General features: G+C 43.6%; 1 protein-coding gene across 3 annotated transcripts; it reads left to right on the top strand.

The window, feature by feature from the left end:
- The first annotated feature begins 2,974 nt into the window (after positions 1-2,974).
- Positions 2,975-21,220, top strand: LOC135398755 (structural maintenance of chromosomes protein 6-like). Of its 3 annotated transcripts, none has more exons than XM_064630183.1 (24): positions 2,975-3,155; positions 4,049-4,162; positions 4,226-4,343; positions 4,458-4,563; positions 6,551-6,749; positions 6,821-6,901; positions 7,449-7,550; positions 8,878-9,015; positions 10,482-10,562; positions 11,167-11,313; positions 11,369-11,457; positions 11,518-11,682; positions 11,747-11,925; positions 14,567-14,748; positions 15,412-15,516; positions 15,582-15,784; positions 15,841-16,057; positions 17,642-17,812; positions 18,276-18,413; positions 18,501-18,619; positions 18,692-18,791; positions 18,951-19,109; positions 19,169-19,321; positions 20,790-21,220. In XM_064630183.1, the coding sequence occupies exons 2-24, from the start codon at positions 4,070-4,072 to the stop codon at positions 20,979-20,981; spliced, it is 3,237 nt and encodes a 1,078-aa protein (XP_064486253.1). In that variant the 5' UTR covers positions 2,975-3,155; positions 4,049-4,069; the 3' UTR covers positions 20,982-21,220. The 3 variants fall into 3 exon arrangements, with proteins under 3 accessions (XP_064486253.1, XP_064486254.1, XP_064486255.1); XM_064630184.1 differs by having other exon boundaries at positions 2,976-3,088; XM_064630185.1 differs by lacking the exon at positions 2,975-3,155 and adding an exon at positions 3,180-3,440.
- The last annotated feature ends 604 nt before the right edge of the window (positions 21,221-21,824 follow it).

The following is a 21,824-nucleotide window of genomic DNA, read 5'->3' on the forward strand; positions in this document are numbered from 1 at the left end:
GGAGAAACGCGGATTTGTTGCATCGCCCCGTCATCTGTTTTATTGTTATAGGTAACTGAAGTAGATTTTGGAGTAATTTGAGTTTTTTTGTGTTATGACGGCCTCCATAGGAAACAGCAACCACTTGCGAAATGTAATGTGCTTATGTTTGGTTGACAGGTCGAACCTCTTTTCTAGAAAAAGATTCGACCTGTCAATCAAACATAGATTTCAAGGATTTCGAGGATTTTTATTTTCATATATGAGCGCATCTCATTGGTTGCTGTTTCCTATGGAAGCCGTCATAACACAAAAAATTCAAATTACTCCAAAATCTACTCCAATTGGCAACAATAATGAGGAGACGACGTATAACGCCCCGTGCAGCGCCTACAGGGGCGCCGCAAGCGAATCCCCTAGCGGGAGGAGCGGACACTTTCCCGGGGCTTGTAGCACTTGTATAATATTTACCGCATTACGCCCGATTGTGTTATCGTGAAAGACAATGAGGTATGGCTTCTACATGTAGAGCTGGAGTGTCCATACTTACGTGTGAAAATGGACATACTGGGCCACAATAGAGGGACATTATATATTCCATACCTAGCTTTCGACGAGGCCCAAAATGCAAGGTTACTGCACGCAGGTGCAGGTTTCACTATATGTGCTTGGACTCAAGAAATGCTGTTTTTATATGTGTTCGACAAAACAAGAAGTCTGTATTCAAGTCTTGCGAGATGACAGTTCTCTTTGTGAAGCTGTTCCCAGACTTGAGTTTTATTTCACGCACTTTGTGCACATCCTTAGCAAAGCCGCTATGTAACTAAGACTACTGCTGTGTTTTTAAAAGTGCTTGTTGCATTTTATATACACGGTGCAATTTTGCTTTGTGATACAATGTAATCATGTGGAGACCAACTGGTGTAAATGTTTTGTAATTAATAATTACGTGTTTAGTACTTATTTGCTATTGTAGGAATTAGAAAATCTGATGCAAGGTTTTATTCAAGAGTGTAACACGACTGCATGGTACACAGGGCTGCAGAAAATCGCGATTTAAAAAATCAGATAAATTGGATTCATTTCATTTAATCGACTCTTTTAAGTCTCCCTCCTTGCTCACCATTTTCCTCATAATCCTGAAGTACAACGATGTCATAATAAAATTCGTAGTGATTCGTACATAGCATTCAATTTACACCCCATGACACATAGGTTTCCTTGATGATTTATATAGTCCTGAGTTAAACAATGGAGCTTGGCCGATGCAACTATTGGCCTGAGTGTTTTTGGAATGAGTTGAAATACAAGCTTAGATTTTACGCTATACATTGTGGAGCCCTCTTCAATGTTACGAAGTAATTTCCTTTCCAAAAACAATAAAATTGAATCATGATTAGCACTAGTGATTAAAACCGCGTTTAAAATCAAGATGATATAAATGACGCAACCCTGATGGCACATCAAATGAAGAGCATGCTTATGTCGGGAATGTAAGACAGGTTGTGTCAACTTGTGAGACCTCAGACACACGGTGTTTTGTTCTTAGTGAGTAAGTGTAGAATGAGAATGGTTGTTCTTAATTATTGGCTTTTGCAAGGAGCTTGAGCTTGAAGGAGCGGACTTCCTTGTAAACGGAAGGAAAAATAGACGGAACATACGAAGATCATACTTGGATCATTTGACTTAGCACCGTCCGCAAAATGGTGATTACATATGACAGTGTTATTGCTGGGCATCCTCGGCGAGGTACCTTTGCTAAAAGAAACAATGAACAAAGTTTGCTTAGCTTCCCGACAGTGGATAACATGACTCAAAGCGAACACGTTTAACTCTCCTTTTCACGAGGCTTCCCATGAAACGAATAAAATTTCGTTCCAGGCGGTGCACTTCTATTGGTGAATGCACATTTCACCATACAACAATTGTTTTTCGACTTCTTTGGCGCCATACGACATGCAGCAAACGCACAAGATCAATGCGCTGTACGCTGCGCGCTACGGATGGAGCCTCGGAAAAACTTTCCGTGCTTCACGCAGGGCGGCGCGAGAAGCGCTCTGCACGAGGCGAGGCGAGCAACTTTTTAATAACGTTAAAACTATATTTTCGTACAGAGCCTGCACTTCATCAGGTTACAGAGTAGCCACGCACACTGGTACCGGTAGAAAAAGGGGGAAAGAGGGAAATATGCAAGAGAAATAGAAATGCTAAATACAAATACTAATGGCCAGGCTTCCTCTTTTATACACGACGCGGCCGCAAAACATTCGTGGGATGGCGTTGTGGCCCGTTGGTCCTTCCTGAGAAAGTAAAATTCGCAGACACTGCGAAAGTTATTCAACATTTGATATCAAAGTTGTATCCCAAATCGTATACCAAATAGTACCGAAAGTAATCCCGAATGCATTACAAATTACTTTCAGAAGTAATTCAATAACAACTTACATAACATCGAATGGAAGGAAATTCTAGAGGAAGGCATTTATGTGTGTGTGTGTGTTGCTCTTGCCCAGTGAACCTCGACTAGCTTTATTTATAAAAAAAACATTCTCTCGTTTCCATGAAGCGTCCTTCATAAACCATGTATCTGTGACGTCATTTCGATTGAACAGCTGTGCTAACCGACGGAAAACGAAAGCTCTCGTTCCCTATAGACATTGCCCACTTGTTTTTACCCAACTAACCTTGTGGTCTGCTGCGCAAAACAACTGGCGTAACAAAGATGCAACACTAGAAATTGCACAACTGGGATCGTACACACCTCGATCGATTTATCTCGTCTGCTACACAATATTGACCAAAAGCTGCTTTTGACTTCCTCCAATGTGCATCTCTCCATTCATGCAGGACAAGAAATCTTTATGGTTTAGACGCGACAACGGGCTCTCTTTCACAGATAGCACTTTATGAGATCGCACGAAGATACAATAATGGATACCACATAGCCTGGGAGTGATTTGTTTATCCAAGCTGGCCACTCTGTGTTACAGGTGTGATAGCCGAAGCCACAGTAATCCAATCCAGAGAACAGCGGCGCGACGGGCCGCGGGATTAACTAGTGAAACTTTTTGGCGGTTGCCGCCTATCTTTCACATTTTACAGCACGCACGTAAGTGTTTCCATCTTGTTCAACCACAAGTCGGCACCCAAGTTGCACACAAGAGTAGGAGGCAAAGGCAAGCGAGCTAGTGTATGACATGACTTGGTGTGGATGTTTTCTGTCTCTCCTGTAGTACATGTTTTCTACACTAGTTGTGCGTACTTTCTGCATAGACTCTGCAATGGCGTTCTGTGGCGCGTATACTGTCTTCTCAAACGGGACAACTGTTTGCGCGTACACTTAGCCAATAAATTGTGACTGCATTCTGTGTCAAGCGACGCAGTCTCTCAATAATCGGGTACTTGTCGTGGACACGTGATCGCCTCGGTCGTGGTTCCCTTTTGTTTTCCGCGCGGATGAGGTAGGCTACGGGAGGGTAACTCGATTGGGAACCAAACATGTTTGGCTTACCCACATGTAATCAATGATGAACTAGTCGAATTATATAGTTGACACTGGATAAAAATACTAGCGCAAGCCTACTAAGTGCACTTTTTGTGCGCCATAATTTGGCAGGACTTAAATGTAGACAACGAATTTCTTAACTAATAATCCAAACTATTTTCTAAACTTTGGTTGAAATGAGCGGGATTTGATCTCTACGTGCGCCTTTACGAGCACGTTTGGGTGCGAGTTTGAGAAGTTTGAGTTGCGTTGAGTACGTTTGTAAACTTTAATTTCAACTGCCTATGTGAACCCATCTTTACAATGGAAAGATCTGAAGTCATGGTCACTACCTGCCTTCACTCCAACAAGGAGACACATATATCCTCCATCTGAATTATTTTCATTAGGCCAGTGCAATTGATAAATTGGAAAGAGAGTGGGGGCAGTGTAGAAACCTCAATGCTGTGTATGAGGGAACAGAAATTGAACACGTGATAATCTACTGTTGCGTGATCCCATGAAAAGTTTTCTTTGCTGTGGCATTTCTCAATGATGTTTCATCGTGCTAATTTTTCTAATCAGAGATGAAAAGATAGCACAATTATGTTAAGAAAAAGACGCAAGGAGTCCTCCCCGAGCCTCTCGCGCCATACTCCGTGCAAAAGAGCCCGGGATTCACCGACCCAGTGCAGTCAGGTAGCTTTCCAACACTGAATACACACATTTGTTTAGTTTACATAGTTATTTTTGTTTCTGCAGTTGGAAAGCACTGGCATAGGAACAATTGAGTCTATCAGCCTCAAGAACTTCATGTGTCACTCGAAACTGGACTTCAAGTTTGCAGAGCGGGTCAACTTTATCGTTGGCAGGAACGGAAGTAAGTCACAGTCCAAGCGGATTTATCAGTTATGATCGAGTGGCAAATAGACCTTTTATTGGTTTTACGGGACATATTGTAATGTTGCATATTTACATTGTACTTGGATTGCAGGTGGCAAAAGTGCAATCTTGACTTCGCTTATTGTGGGCCTTGGTGGAAAAGCAACCACAGCCTGTCGAGGAACAAATGTGAAAACTCTCGTTGAGACTGGTAAAAGGTCAGTGCCAATTCTTAACTGCAATCCACAATTCAGCATCATAAATTGGGCACATATTCCGAGGTTAACGTTTTCTAATTCACTTTGTGAGTTTAATTCGTGAGAGTAAACATAGGGTGCGGGCAAGCTCGTACTTCGTGATGTAGGAAAACACAGACGCATCAAAGAGATTTATTTTGCAGCAAAATCTATCTAAGGATCTGTGTGTATATGTTGTCCCTTTTTTGTCCATGCCTCTCTTTTTTCCTACATCATCGGATTAATTCGGGAGTTATTGGGTCAAAGTGGCAGGGTGTTGAATCAAAAGTTTATGTGTTTGATTAGAGTTCATCTCCGTCCAGCTGCAAGGGCATTCCTATTGGTTCAAGCCGGTTTGCATTCAGGAAAGGGTTGGATTTATGTATGGAACATACGGAACAAAGCTATTGTACTGTTTAAAAGGGGAAATAATCTCTTGGTGAGCCTGCAGTAAGGACAGTGATCACTTGTAGTTTTCTGTCTGACTTGCAGTGATGGATGATGCCTCAAGTACCAAGAACCACTTTTACATTTCTGAGTACTTGTACTTTGCTTGTATTGTTCTGAGACTGGAACTCACAAATACAACGCAAGCCTCAGTGGTTGCTGCCATATTTCAATTGTCTAGTACTTTCCTGTCCAGTACCCGAATGGAAATGCAAAGATAAAAAATAAAAAATATGAAGTAAGTTTTCTCTAAGCAGTATTTTTGAACAAGAAAATGGCTTGCCCTTTTTTAATTGCGTACAAAGGGATGCGAAGATGAATAAACTAGAAATAGAAAATACTTTCCACTGGCACAGCTGGTTGCTTGAGCAGCTGTAGACTGAAATTATGCGCCTGCGTAAATTCTTTACCAGCTGGGCTTCAGAACTAACATTTGCAAAAAAAATGTTTACATTGGCATTTGGCCAATCTAAACATGAGCAGTTTATTAAATTTTTAGTTTTGTCATCGCCGAACGGTGATATGTGGTGTTATGCACAGTGAAAAAAAGAGTTGGACTAGGAAGAGATGCAACACACCAGACTGCCTTAGTCACTTCTTTTCTTCTTTTTCTTTTTTTTCTTTTTTTTTACTTGCACATAAATGCAAGTTTTCCCTCTTGAAGATGTACCAGCTTGGTTAGATTAATACGTTAACTTGGTTGAAGTGCGCTTGACAACTACTTTTAAGGTACAATTCTCTTTTTTTTCCACTGCCTTTTGGGCCTATTGGTGAATCATTGACGTGGGTAAAAGCGCTAAAAACTTGCGCTCAGTGTTTGGGTTTCGTCCCTTTCTGTTTTAGCGCTTTTACCCACATCCCAGTTTTTTTTTTTTTTTTTTACTTTACTTTAAGTACATTTAAAATGTGGTGTTTTGTACTGTACTTCAGGTATCATTCATGCCAAGTGCTTTGTGCTTTACTTTAAGTACTTCTACTACGTTACCGAGACGTGACTAAGGGGGCCCGGGCAAGACCCATCCCCGGGACCCATAATTTAATCTTGCCAGTCCTGGTCATAAGCTCATCAATATCACAGTCAACCCAATCAACTTGCAATGACTAGAGCCTAAATTTGTTGGGAAGTATTTTTTTCTAAATTTGGGGTTGAAGTTGGGTGAATCAACATGTGCTCTAAATTGTTGCGAATTCGGGTGGAAAACCTTCCAGTGTGCTAGACTTGGGAAGAAATCTGGCTCAGTTGCTCAAAGTAAGTGTACTGGTTTGATACAAACGGTAATGTAACTGCATTTGCTACAGACGTCTTAGTGAGGGCAATTTGCCGGGTAAAAATCGGGTTAAACCCTAAAACTTGAGGCTCTAACAATGACGCACAGTTATTTGCACCGAACAATAATTTGATAATGATGTTGAGTTGGAATGAGCTTTGAGGCATATTTAGCGATGATGCCCTAGGTAATTGGCAATCTACTGACAGGGTCCAAGCACTGTGACACAATGCAATTTAACATTTCCAATTTAGGGCTGCTGAAATAACGGTGCAGTTGAGCAACAAGGGACCCGATGCATATCGGCCAAACATCTACGGTCCCTCGATCATTGTGCAGCGTCGCGTCAATCATGCGGGAGCCTCCAACTACAAGATAAAAGCGGCAGACGGCACCCTTGTTTCCTCAAAGCGTGAAGAACTAACTTCTGTTTTGGACCACTTCAACGTGCAGGTCAGACTCTCAGGGAGGGAAATTTCTCAAAGACTTATTGCTGTGAACTAAAATGAGATACTAATATTCAGATAGACAATCCTGTGATGATCCTGAATCAGGAGACCAGCAGGAGTTTCCTGCAGAGCAAGAGTCCACGTGACAAGTATTGTGTGAGTACAGCCATTTTGTTGGGAAGCTCTGAAATGAGCAACAAGGTTACATCTAACGTGGTTCATTCATCAAGCCGTCCATCAGTAGCCATCGTGCAAAATATTTTTGCTGTCTCGCGTATTGCCACCGTGCAATCAAATTTACAAACACACTCTGAGAAAGCAGTCGTGACGTCTACAAGTCCTGGTGTCTTTCTTCTCAGCTCTTATACCACAAAGCCTCGTTTGCTTTCACCCAACCCTCATTGCAGCAAAGCATGAAATAAAATTCGACATCAAGTAGATAGATAAAGCGAAGAAGCTTTTTATTCGCGGGTGTTCATTTTATTGTCGCAGGACACGCCAGAGCCAAACCGAAAAAAAAATCGCTTCAGTGCTCCTTAAAGAGGACATACTTTTGGTATACATTTGCGTATTGCTGTTCCTACTGCCGGAGATCATCCATAAACTATGCATTTTTGGTTGCGGTACAATACAGACTCGTAGTTTTATGCAAGAACAATTAGCGTAGCTGATGTGCAGCATTTTGTTTTACATTTTTGCGTAGTTTTTCATGAAAGCAACGCAGCTTGAGAAGCTGAAGATGGATTATCGCAAGATTGAAGAAGAGTGCACTGGGACGGAGCTTGAAGTGGGCCGAAAAGAGAAGGTACGCATTTCTGTATGGGTTCTAAGATGCTTGGGTTACCATGAACCCCTTCCTCAATCCATCACACCCATCGTGTGCAGCATTCCACTCTGGATTCTTAACGAACCTCCGGTGCAGGTGCAGCACAATGAAAAGTGTAACATTCGCTACAAAAGACGCTTAATTTTGCTCCCGGAGCTTAGGCTAATGTGATGCACTTAAAGGACCTTCTGGCGAGATATAATTTAAAGCATGTTGGCAGAAGAGCCAACCTACTTTGGTGCGTCACTAAAACGTCAGGATCGCATGCCTCACTGACTCTATCCTGATCCCAACCCTCCTGAAGCTAGGGTGGTCTGGACCATACCGTCAATTTAACTGGGAAGATGACACACTATGTCCCAACACCTATGTAGTGAATTCGCGCTAAAATTATATTTAATATTGCGTCTACTAAAAATTAAGAAGGTACGGTGTGCACTTTCCAAGTGTTGAAGATCGGTTGATTAGAGGAGGAAGACGGGGGGACGAACTGAGCTCGCGTTGAGTAATAAACGAGGCATTCGATGTCTGTCTCTCAACCAGAACGGAGGCTAGTTCTTCTTACTCAACATAATTTGATGCTGAAATCAGTGGTGGGGGCATCAGTCGCGATGTCACCCACCTCTGTGAGACCGACAGCGGCGAGCACTTTCACCATCACCACCACCACTACAGTGATGAGGAGAGTGCTTATATTTGAGCGCTGCTTCCGCAGCTGCGGAAGCCCCGGCGACAACGACATCAGCGTGACATCACTCCCTAACAGGAGAAGTGAGAGGACCTTACTCATGGAAAGAAAGGTGCCATTTAGACGCCCGCAGCATTTGTTCCATTCCTGCATTCTTCTCCAGTAGCGTCTCCTGAAATTAGTCGTAGCTAACTACAGCAACCATCTGTTGGCTTTGTCACTGTTGTCACTGTTTGCCTTATTCTACTACCTTGTCTGGCGTAGTGGTTAGGATGATTACGTTCCACGCCGAGACTGGGATGTGATGCGGGTTGAATCCGGGTACTGGTTGCACTGGCTGTGCTGTCTGAGGTTTTCCAGCGTACTTTCCAGGCGAAGCTCGACTCATTGGCACAGTTCCCCCTGAAGTTGCCCCAGGACGCATACTAACCCTTCTGTCCGCGATCTTCTTGCCGACCTCTCTCCCTCTATTCATATCTATACCCCGCTCAGAGCCACAGTTGCTTTGCTGTGCTAACGCGCAATTTTTGAAAAATATATAAAAATTGCCGTTCTTTATATTTTAAAGAGCCTATCGTTAAGAGACGTTAATAGTTTTTACTCTTTTTGGCCTCGTAGCTGCTTCCAGATGTGGAGTGTGAAATGAAACGTTACGAGAAGCAGTGGCGCCACCTGCAAAGTATGGACGACCAGCAGCACAAACTGGAACGTTTGCAGATGGAAGTACTCTGGGCCAAAGTGGCGCAAGAGGAACAGGTGACCTGCTTGGTCCAATAGCTTGGAGGGATGGTTCCACAGTGATTCGACTGGCTAGTTCCACCAAATTCCAAAAAAGCGAGGAGCCATAGGATCTTCAATTTGATCGAAAAAAAAAAACTCGTCTTTGGTCAGTGATGAAAAAATTTTCCAGTTTCACCTTCGGGGCAAAGCCGTTCACGAGAGAAGGGGGGTGAAATTATTGGGGTTGTTTTGTGACCAGCAACATATATGCAGGAAAGCTAGTAGACAAACTCCTTGTCTTCAGCGTTTGTCCAGCACTCAGGCTTATATACCGTACTATGGATTTTGCTATTATGCACTGCTAATGATAATATGACTATCCTTGAGTTTGCTGACCAAGTGAGAGGCAGGCTCCACCTCCTGGATGCAGAGGGCAGGCATTTCCTAAGAGATGGCACAGTGTTACTGTTGTTTCGTGTGTCTGTCGAGGCTTCTGCCCCTGTGCACCAATCTAACCAACTGCTTCGCCGTCCGTTAACCAGCAGCTGCCGCTGTTTTTCCTGCGCAGTCCTTCGGAACCGCTCTAACTGCATTACAGGCTGTTGTTCTTACCATGGCTGCCATATTTAACATTTCCCTGTAGAGAACTGCGCATTGCAGAAGACAACGGCTTTTACTGTGCAACGTACAGTTGGTGGGGAACTACTTGGATATTTGGTTTGGCTGTTGTAGCTCCTGTTAATTTTCCAGTAATGTGGCTGCACCAGCATTCCATTGAAACATTGCTGCGTCAGCTGTGGTCAAGGATGGATGACTGCCAATTTTATTACAGATATTGCGCAAGGATTGTCCTACAACATATCAAAAACTGGTGGTATAATTGTAGCGGTGCTCTCACGCTACAAGTGTCCTACGAACGTTAATTTTGTGACGCATCTTTCTGAAAATTGACGAGAAAATTTTATTGTTATGCGTAGAAGAGAAAGGAAATTGACACTATTGTAAAGAGTTTTGATTGGCAAAGACACCAGTGGGTCTCTCATGTTAATGCGAAGAACTGGTCATGTAGGAGAAGCGCTCGAAAAGCAGCCACTTTCGTAATCTGTCGTGCGTTTCACAATTACTGAAAAAATGACTGTTGCTGCTACAGCAAAACCAAGTAGCCAAGTAGTTACCCACCAAGTGTACGTTACACAGTAAAAGTTGCAGTATTCTGCGACGTACTGTTGGCTGCAGAGAAATCTGCGAAATCTCCCGCAATGACTGGTCATAAAACGACCCCGATAATTTTCCCCCTCTTTCTCGCGAACAGCTTTGCACCAAAAGTGAAACCCGGTGATTTTTTTTGTTACTGACAAAAGTCTATCGAATATTTATTTATTTTTCGATTGAATCTGAGTTCCTAAAGCTCCCTTGTCAGAAATTTGGTGGGACCAGCTGACTTTGAATAAATGTGGTCCGCTAAAATGTGCCATTTAATTGTGTGCCAAAATTGTCCGTAGGTTTTTCAGGAGAAAGAGAATGTCTGCCGTAGAGAGATCCACAGCATGGAAAAGTTAAAAGAAAAGGTCCATAAGTTGGAGGTAATGAAAATTTTCTTTTTACTTCGAAATAGTAAATTGGAAGGTGGTTGCACTTTAGTCGATTATCGAGTGTATGCCTTGACTGTTGGAGAACTTGACAGGTGCACTCACTTTGTCCTCCAGATTACTACAATAGCCTCACATTCATTTGAAACCCCTGAATTCAGTTTCACCTAATCTACCATGTTCAAAGGTCCCACCGGTGTGTATCTGGCAATGTTATGGCGGTAGTTGGTGTCAGTTACTTTTGACCTAGGAACTCTTGCACATTTCATTGTTTATGGAATGGAAATGAAGAAGGGAAAAAAACTAGCTGAAATTCAATTGAATGTTGATATCACCTGTAGCCAGGGTGAGAAGGGCACAACCCATGAGCCAGATAGCAGCAACATCTCTGTCCACTGGCATTTGAGTCCACAAATGGCAGCGTACATTTGTGGACTGCTTTGGCAAATAAACGTTTTTAATTTTATGGAGTCTGAAGGTGCTGTACACCCTACATTTCTGATCGAGGACACCCAAGTGTCTCATAGAATCGTAATATCAAACTGTCTACCAGCACATTGCATCATACAAACCCCTCGTGGAATAAATCTTCTTCCAGAACAGAGTAAAGTCCCGATCTGAGGAACAGCAGACATTGCAGCAAGAGTTGAATGACGTCATGAAACGGATACAAGAAACCCAACCTGAGATTTCATCCTGTCGAAAACAGTGCTTGGCTTCGAGGGAAAAACTAAAGGAGTGTGAGGTGAAGCCCCGTTTTGGTTTGTGTATGCCACGACCAATAACACGTTTGATGACAGGCTGGGACTCAGAGAATTGAACGTGAGATTCATCAGAAGAAGAAAGAGAGCACCATCCTCAAGGACAGAATTGATGAACTGCGATCCGTGTAAGCTAGTTGGACGTAGCCTGTTGGATACAAATAGCAGAGGACGATTGTAATTTGCAGGGATCGAAACCGAACTGCCCGCGAGAGGGACCGCCGAGAGAAGCAGCTGAGCCAAATGGAAGAACGTCTAGGGGCGTTGCGCTCAGAGATGCACTCTGCGGAACACCTCCTAGAAAAAGTGAAAGGGAACGAGAGCGCAGGCTCTCAGAAGCTTCACATGATACGGTCAGTGCATGGCAGTGGCTTTGAAATGATCGTTTGAGTGAAGGGTGTGAACTGTGCGCCGCAGAAGCGAGCAGTGTGAGCTGAAAGAGCGCAAGACTGCTCTTGTGGCCACCATCCGCAACCTTCAGGCCAGCAAGAGCAACCACCTGCAGAGGTATGGGGCCAGCATGCCGAAGCTTCTGCAAGCTATTGAAACTGCCATTCGGGCCAGAAAGTTCAGAAAACCCCCCAAAGGGCCATTGGGTAAGTTATCTCGTCCTCTGCTGTTTTGGGTGTTGATGTGGTGGGTTGTTGACCTGATTTTTTTATCTCTGACAACCAATTGAACATCTATATGCAATAAGTGAGTTCACCCCCTTTTCTTCGATGGTATCTAAATACCAGTGTGCACTTGCGAAAGAGAACTCGAGGCTGTATTGCAATTTGTTGACCGAAAGCAGGATGAATGGAAGATGTGTGTGTGTTAGGGGAACAGAAGTAGTACAACTGTGCCTACAACACACGAGAAACTGATAGCATAATGTTTCTCACACTCTTGCGCTACAAGCATCCTAAGTATGCTAATTTTGCGATGCGTCTTTCCGAAAATTGTCAAAGAAAACATATTTCCATGCACGCAAGAGATGGGAAATGAACTCCATTGTAAGGAGTTTTGACTGGAAAGGACACTGGCGGGTCTCGTGTTTCTGCGATGAACTGGTCACGTAGGAGAAAAGCACGAAAAGCAGCAACATTTTGTGATCGCTTGCATGTTTCGCAATTTGTGAAAAATATAATTGCTGCTACTACAGCAAAGTCAAGTAGCCAAGTAGTTACCCACCGAGGGTACGTTACATAGTAAAGGTTGTGGTATTCTGCGGCATGACGCTGGCTGCAGAGACCGGTCACAAAACGGCCCCTCTCCCTCGTGAACATCTTTCCCCCGAAGGTGAAACTTTGTGATTTTTTCATCCGTGACCAAAGTCTATCGAATATATCCTACAGTTCGTCGCTTGCACAAAATTCCAGGAACAGACGGTAGTTTTGTGGCCCCTTTTCTACATATATACGTAGAACGCGGATATGAACTACAACTTTCACTGAATAGACACGTTGAAAGCCCTTCTGCAGTGGAACATTTAAGTTTGGTGGAAAGTTCACAGATTTACAAATCTGTGGTATTCCGTGCGAGAAAAAAAGTGCACCATTCTCCCAACATCGCACACCGAAGTATCCCACATGCTTTTCCAGCCTTTTGGAACTTTTGGGTGTGTAAAGAAATCTAGACTGAACTTTGTCAATCTCTCTCCGGGAGTCGCTGTCGTTAAATTTTCTTTTGGCGCGGTACATTCGGCTGTGTAAGTGGTGTCGCCATTACCAGTCGTGTCAGGCATTGCGGTCACGACTGATCAGGTTTAACCCGCGAAAATGTCACTGACGGGTTGAAGTCCTTACATAATTCTGTGAGATATCAAATATTCCACGAAAAACAGACGATTCTGAGGGAAACAGCAGGTTCCATGAGACATGGCCAATTTCGCGGAGAGCTCTAGACTCGTTTTGCCTACTTCGCTCGATCATGTTAGAAGGGCTGCTGTGATTGGAAGAACATGTGCACTCGTGCTAGTGTATCATATACAGGGTGTCCCAGCTAAAGGCAAACAGATTTTTAAAAATATATATATCGACGATAACGAATTCCACTTGTTTGCGCACACCATTACAGCGATTCGTTCGTTGTACCTCTTTCCTCTGGCGCAAGTATCGTTTTTATGAGTGATAGCCTTATAAGTAATATGCAGATTTAACATTTAATAAGTTAACATGTCCCAGACACAGCAGCTGGGCAACCTTCTTGTAATGAGCCGTGGTGCACGTTGATATGTTTGAACCACGACCTACTAGATTATAACGACCATGTCGTGCGTACCCCTTCCCAGCGCCGCATTTTTGGAAGGTAGCGGTGGCGCTGCTCATCGTCCCAGTTATTGCTTCCTCAGCTTCTGCAATACTTTGTACTTCAGCTTACCTTAGTATTTCTGCACAAGCGGTGGACGTTCCACAGATGTTTCATTCTGAGGTTGATTATCATCATCATTCTACGCGTTTTCATAGGGGCTATCGCTGTCGTCTGCTACGGTAGTCGTACACACGCTTCTGCGCGTTGAGAATTCAAATTTCCGTCGTCCAATCGTGTTGTGCCAATCAGTAGCACCCCTGGCGGATCGTGCGGACAGGCTCCTCATAGGGTTTTCTGATTGTGACATGGTCGTTATAATCTAGTAGGTCGTGGTTTGAACTACCAAGCATTCTTTCCCATAGAAATACGCGTGACTTCAACGGAACGCAAGCGCTGGTTCAGATTATTTGAAAGTTTGAATTAGGAGTTTTTGAATTAATGGGATTGTGCTGTATTGAGAAGAGTGATGAGTTACACTCCTAGCTTTTGCTCTTTTTCTTCTGAGTTGCACACACTGAAATGATGCTAACAGGATGTGCATGTAGAATAAATACGTACACTTTTCATTTGCGTTCGAGGAATACCAGCTGGAGTGAGCTTACCCAAATGTTCCCTTCAAGTTTTCTGGATTTTTTTACTTATCCATTCGTTACATACAGATGTTCAATTTGCACCGTCAAATACCCATTTAAGTAAAACTAAGTCAATGGACCTTTTTCGCAACTACTTATGTACATAACCTTGAGTGTGCCAGACAAGGTTACCTCTGTGTCTAATAGATGGCGCTGGATGGGGCCAACAGAAGTGGGGACACTGCACAAACGGTGCGAGCCCGTCGGTCACGGTCAGGACTGGGTTTGGAAAAAAGGTCCAATGACTTACATTTTTGCTTCATCATGCGGAAGTGCTTTTTTGAGCCAAGTTTCTTAAAATTGATTCTGCTAGGATCTCTGTTGAAGCTGAAGGACTCTCAGTGGGACCTGGCAACCGAATCGTGTCTGCGTAACGTCCTCCGTGCTTTTCTTTGTGACAACGACCAGGACTCTCGGATGTTGCGCATGATTATGGGGCAGGTGATGGGAAACGAGCGGAAGCCTCCCATCATTGTTAGTTCTTACATGGGAAAGGTAAGGACCTATATGAGATGGAGACAATTCATGTTCATGTTGTTTCCATGATAGGCGAGCCTGATGTTACACGTCCTCAGGCTCGCCTGTCACGGAGTTTATCCACCAGCTATCTTGCATCTACACCATCTTATTTGCGTTGTTTCCAGTAGAATAGACTTCCATAAATTCAATTTTTTGTTTCCCTTAATTTTGCCATGTTCAGATTCTTTCTGCAGAACAAGCGTGGAGGTACTCTGCCAATTTCTCCATCCTTCATGTAAAATGTAATTTCATGCATGTACGAATGAATAAAAATAATCTGAAAGGCACCCATCTACCCATTTGGATTATGGTGATCCACAGCAAAGCCCCATAAAGTTTGGGACGTTGCCACTTTTCGTGTGAGGACATTTCCACACTTCAGAATATATCTTACGTACGTTCGGATGCATGTTCTAAGCTCACAATGGCATGGAGCAATAGCAAATTACCTCGTCAAATGGATGTCACCCTGAATAGTTGTCCTTCCAACGTGACAATTTCTAATAGGATGTCCTAGCGTTAATGTGAGCTCCAGTTTTGCAGATGTCTCTTTCAGCGCATAAGTTAATACATAGGGTAAGCCCAAGTAACGTGAAGTTGTCTGCCATGGGATTTCATTGACCTACCTCTTTTCCGCAGGTTTACGACTATCGGCGCGAGGCAGTCCATTCTAAAAGGTACATAAGTGTACTGGAAAACCTAGATATTGAGGATCCAGATGTGATTAACTGCCTCATTGACCAGGTGAGCGATAACCTCTCCTCTTATCATAAAAAAAAACTTTCATTAACTGCTGCATCCAATTTCAGCGCTCAATAGAAAAGATAGCGCTGATACCTACCAATCATGAAGCACGGAAGGCCCTAATGCACATTGAAACTGTGCCGAAAAACTGTTGGGAAGCCTTCACCACACAGGGAGACCAGTTGTACCCGGCACCAAGTTTCAGATACTACTCGGCCACAAAGAATCGTGCCGAGCTCCTCAAAGTGGGCGTTGATGATCAAATTAGGTACATCTAGTTCACCAAGGAAGCCCAAGTATTACAGTTTTGTTCTTTCTTTCTAGGGAAAAGTCTGTAGAGCTTGCAGAAATTGAGAAGCGATCAAACGAGCTGGAATCAATGTTCAAGACTGACCAGGAAAGCCTCATGCAACATCGTAAGGAGGCCTGTTCATTAGCCAAGCAATTGGAGAAACTACGACAGGAGGACGTGGACTTGCGATCTCGTGCCGTAGAGCTTCGAAGGGTTGAGGATCCTGAACCGACCAACATTGCCACCTTAGTAAGTTGTTACTTGATATCGTACCAATGTGTGCCTTTTATTTATTTTTTTAAGAATTTTGTCCGGGGTAGTAAGGCGTGTGCTGATCATACAGGGCTGAAACCTTTGAAAACCCTTGAGTCTGGAAGTCCACGTATTTCAAGACCTTGTAAGCCCTTGAATATGGAGCTACCCTTGAAACCGCTCCAATTTGGGGGTATCTGTTCAAGTTTTCATTGAACGAATGACGCTAAAAAGGCATTCTGTGTAAATGCGTCGTAAACTCTCTTTAAGACGAACACAAAGGGACAGCAGAAATTTGTTTGGCTTAACAGGAGTGCCGAAATTTTATGCCACGTATACCATAGTTGCCAATGCCAATCCGAAATTTGTAGTAAACAAATTTTGCAAAAATAAAAATTGATAGTGACTGTTCATTTTTCAAAACTGTCGGTGGAAGAGGTTGGTTCTAACGCTTTTGTGTGTCTCTTTTAGATCAATGCTGCCCAAATTTGCAAGATGATTGAAAAGGCCCAGCACGTGCTTTCCACCCGCGAGTCGCGCAACGGGTTCTAAATCGAGCTTCTCCTAAAGCAATACAGGCGTTAGGTGAAGCCGATTTGCGGAATGGTGACGCGTAATGTTGCCAAAAATTGTCCCGATATGTTCCCTCCACGTGTTCTGGCCGCTGTTTAGCCAGCGGGACATCACATTTTTTTCTTACGTTACGGGGGGTTATGCTAGGGGTGCTGCGTTGCATTTCAGGGAGATCCGGAACGTATTCTTAGCCGCTCAGTTGACATCGTCATCATCATCATCATTATCATGACTCATCATCATTGCGGAGTAAATTGCAAACCAAAAGCAGAAGCACAGCATGCTGACTGCGTGACAGTTGAGAAGTCATTTCCTTCACTCGCACTATCATGGTGTTGGGAAAAGATATGGAGGCATTGAATGGGGGGGCTACTTCTGAAAATAGACCTCTATTCAAGAAACCTCACCGTGACATAATCGTGGCATTGGTAGACGTTCGAGACTGAAAAAAACGGTCAGCGACTGTATGTCCCTAGGTGGGTCCGTACAAAGCACACTCCTATGTGTGATTGGAAGATTTTTCTGCGCTCATAAAACTGTATTTGTGGATCAAAATGTGTAGTCCTAGTTGAGATTTGTTAGTTAATTTTATGTTGCCAGAACGCTTTCGAGTGCGCCTGCAAAAAATTGACCAAAAGGCCAAATTAAGTCCTGTTTTGAGCCGCTATATTTATGCGGATGGTTGACATTCCACCTTTGTACAGGAAAAAGGCTGCATTTCCCAATGTCAAGCAACGATTGCTCCGTTGTCTCATTTCTGCGCAAGATTGCACGGAAAATATAATAGCTGCGTACGTAATGTACAATCTGAAACTTCTAGCCTCAGTTGCACGTTCTTTTACGTGCGAGTACCTAATTTTAACTTTTGCCGGTTGAGAAGACATTGAGAACCTTGAACAATGGTTTCTTCGCCAAAAATTGCTTTCTGAAACCACAATCTGCATGATTTGGTTTCCAGAAATTGTGCTCCGTTTCATCGTCGAATAAATAATGCCGTATAACTTATAGGAGGACGCCCTTATCGAGTTGGACGGCGAAGTTCAAATCTTGGAGTCCCGGAAAAATGGTGCCCGAAAAAATATTTCGGAGATCCGGGCCACATATAAAGCAGCCACCGAAGAACTGCGCAAGAAAGAAGATGCGAGGAGAGTTTTACTGGAAAACGCTGACACAGCAAAGGTACTCGGTTCTGTCACCTAGATAGAGAAAGCCTGCTTACTCGTCGATGTGACGTAACAACTAAGAGTCAGCCAATCAGGATCGTGTTTTCAACACCGGCAGCCAATCACGAACGTTCTTTCACCGGTCGTAGTCACGAAAACGAACCACCGTCGTCTGCGAGTGGTGATTGAACGTCCTTGCATACTAAATCGGAAAACATGGAAACAAGGCACAAAATGGCCCCAATCTTTCTCAACACTGATTTTCTGGAAAGCGTGTTGTACTTTTCGTCTAAATATTCGGCTCTGCATGTTCCAAGTAAGCTGCAATTATTTGCGGACTCTCGAATTCGCAAAACGGCGAATTGCAGTAGCGGACGAATTGCGACTATGTACGTCCACTTAGCGAAGGGGGGAAAGGGGGCCTTCTGTATCTCTGTGGTTCTGCTGCACTTTGGTCTTCATTGATGGGAGTATTTCAGGAGAAGCTGATCCAGACAGACTCTGAGGTGCAGAAGGCCAAGAGCATCAACATATTGCACAGGGAGCAGATAGCAAAGGCGGAGAAACGATGTGCAGACGTCGAGCTAGAGATGAAAGCCATCAAGAAGAAAATCCAAGTACATTTGCTTCCCCGTAGCTTTATACTTCTCCTTGACGTCTCTCGAGCGTGACGTCTAATCAGCAGGATCGTCGTTGCTTTACAGAAATTAATTCGCGAAGCGTCCGCAGTGGTTCCAGACAGGATTTCAACACGGAGAAGCGTTGCGGCTATAATGAATGAAATTGAGGCTGTTAAAGAACAGTTGGAAGAAGAAGCATCGAGGTTTGGATGCTTTATTGCTTGTATGGTTGCCAAGCCTATAGAACCAGCGCCCATTGATTCAACTTAATCCAGAATAGGAACCAGAGAAACAGTGGAGAGCCGCTACACAGAGGCCAAAGCAAAGTACGATGAAATGAAAGGCAACGTTGGAAAGCTCAGAGAATTTATCAAAGTAAGGTCGTATTTGTTTCGCTTTCTCGTCCGATTATCCCTGGCTGTTAATTTGAAACATTGCCCTTGCTCTTGAGATTGTCAAACTATCTCGCAGTCTTTAAAATGTGTCCACCATGTAAGACTGTAATGTAAAGTAATGACCTACTCTCACCTACAGAAGCTGCACGAGACAATGAAAGAACGGCGTGAGAAATACTGCGTCCTCTGCGAGCAGACTGTGCTCAGGTTGAGACTCATCTTCTCTTCTACGCTGCTGCAACAGAATTTTACGGGACGTTTGGAGTTTGACCACTCAAAGCAGCTGCTGCACATTCAGGTGAGCATATTGGAACATTCTTTTCCTGTCACGATGATGACGATGATGATGATGTGTAGGTGAAGCCCAATGAGGAGAACAGCCAACTGCAGCAGGACCTCAAGGCGTTGTCTGGTGGTGAACGGTCATTCTCCACTGTATGCTTTGTACTAGCCCTATGGGAAACTATGGAATGCCCTTTTAGAGTCATGGATGAGTTTGATATATTTATGGTATGTACATGTATCGTCTTTGATTGTGCTCACTGTAATAGCGGCATGTTAGAAAATAACTATTCAGTCGAACACTTTTATAACTAAACTTGAAAGGCAGCAAAAAAGGAATTGTTGTAAAGATAAATTCATTAAAGTTTAGAACAATGAAACAAAGTGCATGCAAGCAGGTGTAGGCTAGCTGTTGGTAACATTTCCCTGAGTCTTGGGAGTTACGAACAAACACAAACAGCAGAGATGAGACAATTCCGGAGCACATGTACTAAATTTACGTAGTTCAATATCACATAAACGTACAAGCAGGCCTTGGGCATACGACAGAGATTGTTTAGTAGCTTCGTCTTGGCTAACCTCTCCTAAACACCCGGAAGAAAAAAAAATTATGGCAGAAATCGCCGTACAGGTTGTTGGAGAAATGCGATAGCATTATACTACAAGAGGGCAGTACCCGAGACGGGGAGAGATACAGCACACAGAAAATTAGCAAACACAATGTAAGTTTAATGGACACAACCCACTGTATTGAAAACCCTCCTAAGCAGAGGAAGAGGAATGAGTGACAGTATCTCACTTGATTCCGCCAAGTAGCCTGTAGCCTCTGCGCAAAATTTCTTTGGGTGTCTCCGAGAAGAGGGGTTGGTGTAATTGTTTGCATTCCTGGATAGGGTTGCTATCTTTCGCAGCAAAAAATACCGGCTGAAGGAGAGGAGGTCGAATAGAGGGCAAGTGGGTGACAGAAAGAGCGAGCGTGCTCACTCAAATATGGGGAAACATATGCTCCTGTTTGAGGCTGGATTATTGACGTTAGAAATTGCTATAAACAGGCATGAACGTCAAACTGGATTGTATTAGAGCAACCGGATTGGATTGCCACTCACTTTGAAAAACGCATCGACGCAGACAAACCCTTCTTTGCAAGCAGGGATCTCGTAGTGGTTGTGTACGGCCTAAATTCTAGCTGGCTCAACAGCTTTGCACAACCACTGCTCTTGTCCCCTCCGAATACGAGACTGTAACGAATAACTAAGAACATGACTGGTGACTGTGGAGTTGGCTCTGTGCTCCAGATTTATTCGAGCTGTAGTGGAATGTTGAAGGGAAAACCCCGAAAAAGCCCATGTGAGAGGTCTTGAGCCACAAATACCAGCAAAAGGCTGCCGGTATCACTTTTCTACCGGTAACCGGCAGAGCGAGCAAATAACTGGCCCTGCCGGTATAATTCCGGCCTGGTGGCAACCCTATTCACGGATGTGCTGGACAGGTCCACCTGACATGTGACTTCTTTCAATGTGACAATGGTCATTTAAACGATGTCCAGTTTGGCCTAGATAGCATATTCCTGTAATGGTTCCATTCTTTACTGTATAGCCTGTGTGCTATGCGGCCAAACAGGACCATGTTTGAATGACTGTCGTCTCCCTTCTTGAGGAAGATGGGGAAGGCCTGAAGAAAGTCCCTTTTATTGCAGGACATGGGCAAACGACGTGTCAGCCTGGAGATGATCCTGGAAATGACGAGGCGCAAATCGCGCAGCCAGTTTGTTTTCCTGACACCCATCGAACTGCCCTCCATTTCAGCATTCAACAATGTCAACATCATGATGATGCCCGAACCCCACAGATCAAACGGACAGCTTCCGCAAGCTGACCAAGATAGTTGAAAGCCAAAGGATTATTACTCCCTATGTATAATATGCTGGAAAGTCATTTCATCAGCCACTCTTTGGAAACAAAGGGAACTACCAAAGACACATCAGTAATGCACCGTTTCATTACATACCAATTTTGCAGAAATGTGATTCCATTGCAATTTTCAATAACTCGTAATGTAAGAGCTTTAGAATACAGATGACTCGTTTTTCTGTTACTTATTAAATTTGCTCACGTTTTATTGAGGACACTCGGTAGCCAAAGGCCAACTTTTCGTCTCTTCAGTCGGCGGAAATTATGTGCAAAGAGACGATGCGCAGCACTTTCCTGGGACCCTAGATCTGGTGTTGCAAATGCGCTGCCTTTCTGAAATGGTAGCGCAGGTGCCTTTTAAAGAATAGGGAAATGCCTGATTTCACTGATGATAAATGGTGCTAAGTGCTCCACCTTTTTGCCTCGCTAGGCAACCTCCTGGCGCATTGTCCTCATTAACTTTCACTAATGAACTTCTTAACTGTAAAGGGTGGAAGTTTGGCACAAACATGACATCTGTTCACTTTGGGGCACCGATGCCAACAATTTGCGCATCTCTTCATGAAGGGTGTTACAATTTTTTAATGGGGTGAATGCGACATGTGCTGTCTGTTTGTGGCGGGCGAATGTTATGTTCACTTGACAAATTTTTGAGTTACTTTCAGAAAACTCAATTTGTTTCTACAGAAAATTGATGATAGTCGACATAAATCGTGGCAAAAATTTGCCCAAGTTAAATACTGTTAACGCCATAATTTTGAGACAACTAAGTGAAACGCTCTGTTTGTAGAGAGCACAGTATCCAACAGACCTTTCTGGAC

The sequence above is a fragment of the Ornithodoros turicata genome, chromosome 6 (genome assembly GCF_037126465.1).
Source record: "Ornithodoros turicata isolate Travis chromosome 6, ASM3712646v1, whole genome shotgun sequence".
Classification (NCBI taxonomy): Eukaryota; Metazoa; Arthropoda; class Arachnida; order Ixodida; family Argasidae; genus Ornithodoros; species Ornithodoros turicata.